The 4,591-nt window shown below is 45.8% G+C and overlaps 1 protein-coding gene across 2 annotated transcripts in view; it reads right to left on the bottom strand.

Annotated features, from left to right (window-relative positions):
• Positions 1–253: 253 nt before the first annotated feature.
• Positions 254–4,591, bottom strand: part of SLC6A17 (solute carrier family 6 member 17) — a 35,650-nt gene continuing 31,312 nt past the window's right edge. For both annotated transcript variants that reach the window (XM_044675947.1, XM_044675948.1), the window contains exons 10-11: positions 1,288–1,450; positions 254–622 (exon numbers count right to left, since the gene is read on the bottom strand). In XM_044675947.1, coding sequence (XP_044531882.1) covers positions 254–622; positions 1,288–1,450 — 532 coding nt within the window. The remainder of the gene's footprint in view (positions 623–1,287; positions 1,451–4,591) is intronic.

The raw sequence follows: 4,591 nt of genomic DNA, 5'->3' as shown, positions 1-4,591 counted from the left end.
TGAGTTAGAGAGACAGACAAACGTGTGGGGGGGTGGGGAGTGGAGAAGGGAACACATTCCCAACCCCTTGATCCTTATGCTGAGCAAGGTCCCAGGAATGATTCTATAGAGGCAAGGTGGTGGCTCTGAGAATCCAATAGCCAGTTGAATTGGGGATGGTACCACCACCGGTCAGGAATATGGGCAGTAAGTAGGAGGGTAGACAAGAGAGGCAGGGCAGGGGGATGGAGGGTGGAAAGTAGAGTGACAGAGGTCACAGCTCAGACTCAGGGGTGCTGGCCAGCAGATATCCACTCCCATAGCGTCCATTGGGGGCACTGCTCATCTCCAGGGGCGACGTGCTTCCTGGGCCAAGGTAGGAGCGATGGGTTGGCATTGGGGAGGGAGTCTCGCTGGGCATCTTGCTCAGGATAAATCGGGTTTCATCATTTTCTTCCAAGTTGGAGATGTCCTTCATCATCCGGCCCTTCTTGTAGGACACGGAAAGGGTGTTGGAGCCATCTGACAACAGGTGGAACTGGCGTAGGATGAAGACAACCGGAATGGGCAGAACAGCCAGGACGATGAGCGTGATCAGGATAGCCATGGCCCAGTTGGGGAAATAGAGATACCGTTCTGCAGCCTGAGAGGAGAAGTGAGGGCAGGGCATACTAAGTGAAGGCATCAGCTAGTTGGTCACCCTTGCCTGGTCTTCTCCCTAAGGCTATAAGAAAGCTCTCTCTCTGACCCTCCTTACCAATTCGTTTTAGTCAATATTTGTTAAGTGCCTACTGGATCCAGAGGACTGTGTTAGGCTCCCTAAGGGGACATGTCTTTCCTTGTGCCCTTCCATGCCACAGTATTGAAGAGAGATCAAATTCCCTGGCCCATTATTTTACAGATGGGAAAACTGAGGCTCCTGGAAGCCAAGTGATTTGCTCAAGATTCCCTAGGCAGTCATAGTCATCATTTGAACCCAGATTTTCTGACTCCAGAACCAGTACTCTGAAATGAAACACCCTATAATAGCAAGAGTGGACTAGGAATCAAGAGACCTGAGGCTGAGCTTTGGCTCCATTACTAAGCTTACTTAATCACTGTAATTAACTAACCTAGCCTCCCTGGGCCTCAGTTTCCCCCACAGCAAAGTGCAGTATCAATTCCCCACTGAGAATGAATAAGGGATCAGATCTGGGAAATGAGAGGGACTCAAGAAGAACCCTGAGGTGCCATCTGACCTTGCCTTTTGGAACAGGGAACCCCATGGGAAGGGGAAGCTTGGGAAAAGGTGACCTGTTCTCTCCTCACCTCCTCCTTGATCCAGGCACTGTAGCCTGGTGGGGTGACACCCAGCTGGATGATGCTGGCAGTGGTGAGAACAGCCATACACAGCGGGGACACATACTTCCACATGTAGAAATAAAACTGGTAGGGACGGAAGCCCAGCATCTCCGTCAGCTCTTGCATGAACCTGACAAAGGAAGAAAGCAGAGAGGGCAGGAAGAGATGGATTAAACGTCCCAATACCAGCCCTGAGTCCCCAAAACACACGTGTGTTTCATCACATCACTCAGGGACAAGGAACATTCTCCCCACACCTCTGCCAGGCTCAGAACTCATCGTCGGCAAGAAGCTTTCTTGGTGAGCTCCTCTTTACTGCTAGAAGGTAGGGAGCCACTCTCTCCCTTCTTGTTCTCTCCTTTACCCCGATCACCGTAAAAATCATGTATTCATGGGGGCAGCTAGGCTACCCTACCATCATCATGTGCCCCAGCACACTCACCTGGGAGAATGCCCATTGCATCCCCACTTCTTAGCTTCCTTTTGGGGTCTGTGTCCCTCTATTGACTGTAAGCTCCTTGCGGGCAGGGGGACTGCCTTTTCTTTTCCTATTGTAACCCCAGCACTTAGCACTGTACCTGGCATATAGTAGGTGATTGATACATATTTATTGTATCATATCGTGCTGGAGTTTCAAATGTTAAACAATTCTTGCCCTTAAAAAAACTCACTTTCTAACCTAGAGAAAAACATTGTACACTTATAAATATATAGAAGAGATATACAAAGAAATACAAAGTAATCCTGGGCTGGGAAGGCACCAGTGGCTTCGGAAGGGCCTTGTGCAGAGGGTGCCATTTGGGCTGAGCTTGGAAGAAACACAGAAATTCTTTTTAGTTGTTTTTTTTTTTACTTAAAAAAACCCCACATTTTTTAAACCCTTATCTTCTATCTTAGAATTGATATTAAGTATTGGTTCCAAGGGAGAAGAGTGGTAAGGGCTGGGCATTTGGGGTTAAGTGAGGTACCCAAGGTCACATAGCTAGAAACTAAAGCCAAATTTGAAATCAGAACCTCCCATTTCTAGGTCTGGCTCTCAATCCATTGAACACATCGTTGCCCCAAAACACAGGGATTCTAAGAGGTAGGTGGAAGGAGGGAGGGCCTTCCAGGTATGGAGCACAGTTTGTATAAAGACAAAAGTCAAAGAGCTGTTTCAAGAAGATCAAGGTGACCAGTTTGGCTGGTCTATTGAATGCATAAAGGGTAGTAATAGATAATATGGAGCAGGTAGGTGGTGTAGTGAATAGACGACTGGACTTAGAATCAGGAAGACTCACTTTCATGAGTTCAAATCTGGCATCGGACACATATTAGCTGTGCGACCCTGTGCAAGTCACTTAACCCTGCTTGCCTCAGCTTTCTCATCTGTAAAATGAGCTGGAGAAAGAAATGGCAAACCACTCCACTATCTTTACTAAGAAAACCCAAAATGTACATGAAGATTTAGACACAACTCAAAAATAACTGAAAAACAAAATAGAGTATATAAAGGGCAATACTATACAATATACCTGGAAAGACAGGCCTGACTTGAGTCATGAAGGACTTTAAAAGTCAAACAGGGGATTGTAGATTTGACCCTAGAGCTAATGGAGAAAACCAGAATTTTCCAAGCAGGGAAGAATATAGCTTTAGGGGCAGCTAGGAGGCTCAGTGGATAGAGCACCAGGACTGGAGATGGACTCAGATACTTCCTAGCTATGTGACCCTGGGCAAGTCACTTAACCCCCAATGCCCAGTCCTTACCCTTCTTCTGCCTTGGAACTAATACACAGTATTGACTCTAAATCTGAATGTAAGGGTTTTAAAAAAAGGAGAGAAAAGAATATAGTTTGATCAAATTTGTGGAGGATAGATTGGAGAGGGGGTGAGAGTGGAGAGGGAAACACAAATCAGGAAGCTAGGGCAACAGTTAAAGTAAGGTGATTGTGGCTTGAACTAGGGTGATTGCAGAGTAAATGTTTGACTACCAGCTCTGCGGAGCGGGAATATACACATAGAACACACTGTTTGATCTGCATTATTATCTCACGATCTCATCATCGCTTTCTTAAATCTAGAAATCAGTAACAATTCTAAGACAAAAGAGAGGCAAGGGCTAATCGGTTGGGGCTAAGTGACTTGCCCAGGGTCAGTAATGATTTGTAGGTGATCTCTCTGGGGCCCAGTGAGTCTCTTCACTGGTAAAATGAGGGAGGCAAGTCTAAATGACCTCTGAGACTCCTTCTAGTCCTGACACAGTGCTCGCTGCTGAAGGCTAATAAGGCATTCATGGGCTCTGGAGCCATCCCATAAAAACGGTCAGAGAATGTCATTCCCAGCTAGAACTGGAGCTCATCCACATCCTCCATCTTCTTCCCATCTAGCTAATGTGTGCCCTGGGCTATGCTCAGTAACACACAGGCCAGGATTATAAGATTGCCTAGATGGCCATCTGCTTGGTCTTCCAAACCTCTTTCCCCCAAGCAGGTGGAGTCAATGCCTGCCCTTGCCAGACATAAGAGCAGACCCAGGAATAGAGAGTAGAATGAACAGGAACTGGGCTTGAAGGCAGAGGTTCTCAGTAAGAGGTTCTGGGTTCTGACACTTATGACCTCTGCAACCTGGGAAGTTTAACTTAAGTCACTTAACTTCTCCTGCTTTTAATAAATATGTATTTATTAAATATGTGCCAGGTACTGTGCTAAATCAATGGGGTTAATACATCCTACAAAGAAGGGCAAAATTCTTATCAGTATGACCATGGGCAAGTCACTTAACCCCCATTGCCTAGATCTTGCTGTTCTTCCCCCTTTGGAACAGATACTTGGTATTGATTCCAAGATACAAGGTAAGGGTTTTTGTTATTGTTGTTGTTAAACCCTTATCTCCAATCTTGGAATCAATATTGTGTATTAGTTCTAAGGCAAAAGAATGGTAAGAAATAGGCAATGGGGGTTAAATGACTTGCCCAGGGTCACCCAGCTAGGAAGTGTCTGAGGTCAAATTTGAACATCTCTAGGCCTGGCTCTCAATCCACTAAGCCACCTAGGAAAGGAAGGAAGGAAGGAAGGGAAGAAGGAAGGAAGGAAGGAAGGAAGGAAGGAAGGAAGGAAGGACGGAAAGAGAAAAAGAGAAAGAAAAAGCTAGCAAGAGAGAGAAAAAAGCAAGAAAGAAAGCAAGAAAACAAGAAAGTCAAAGGAAGAATGGAAGAAGAAGAAGAAGAAGAAGAAGAAGAAGAAGAAGAAGAAGAAGAAGAAGAAGAAGAAGAAGAAGAAGGAGGAGGAGG

This window comes from Gracilinanus agilis, chromosome 4 (assembly GCF_016433145.1).
Source record: "Gracilinanus agilis isolate LMUSP501 chromosome 4, AgileGrace, whole genome shotgun sequence".
Lineage (NCBI taxonomy): Eukaryota > Metazoa > Chordata > Mammalia > Didelphimorphia > Didelphidae > Gracilinanus > Gracilinanus agilis.
The sequence above is the reverse complement of the archived record's forward strand: the minus strand, read 5'-3'. Positions and strand labels throughout refer to the sequence as shown.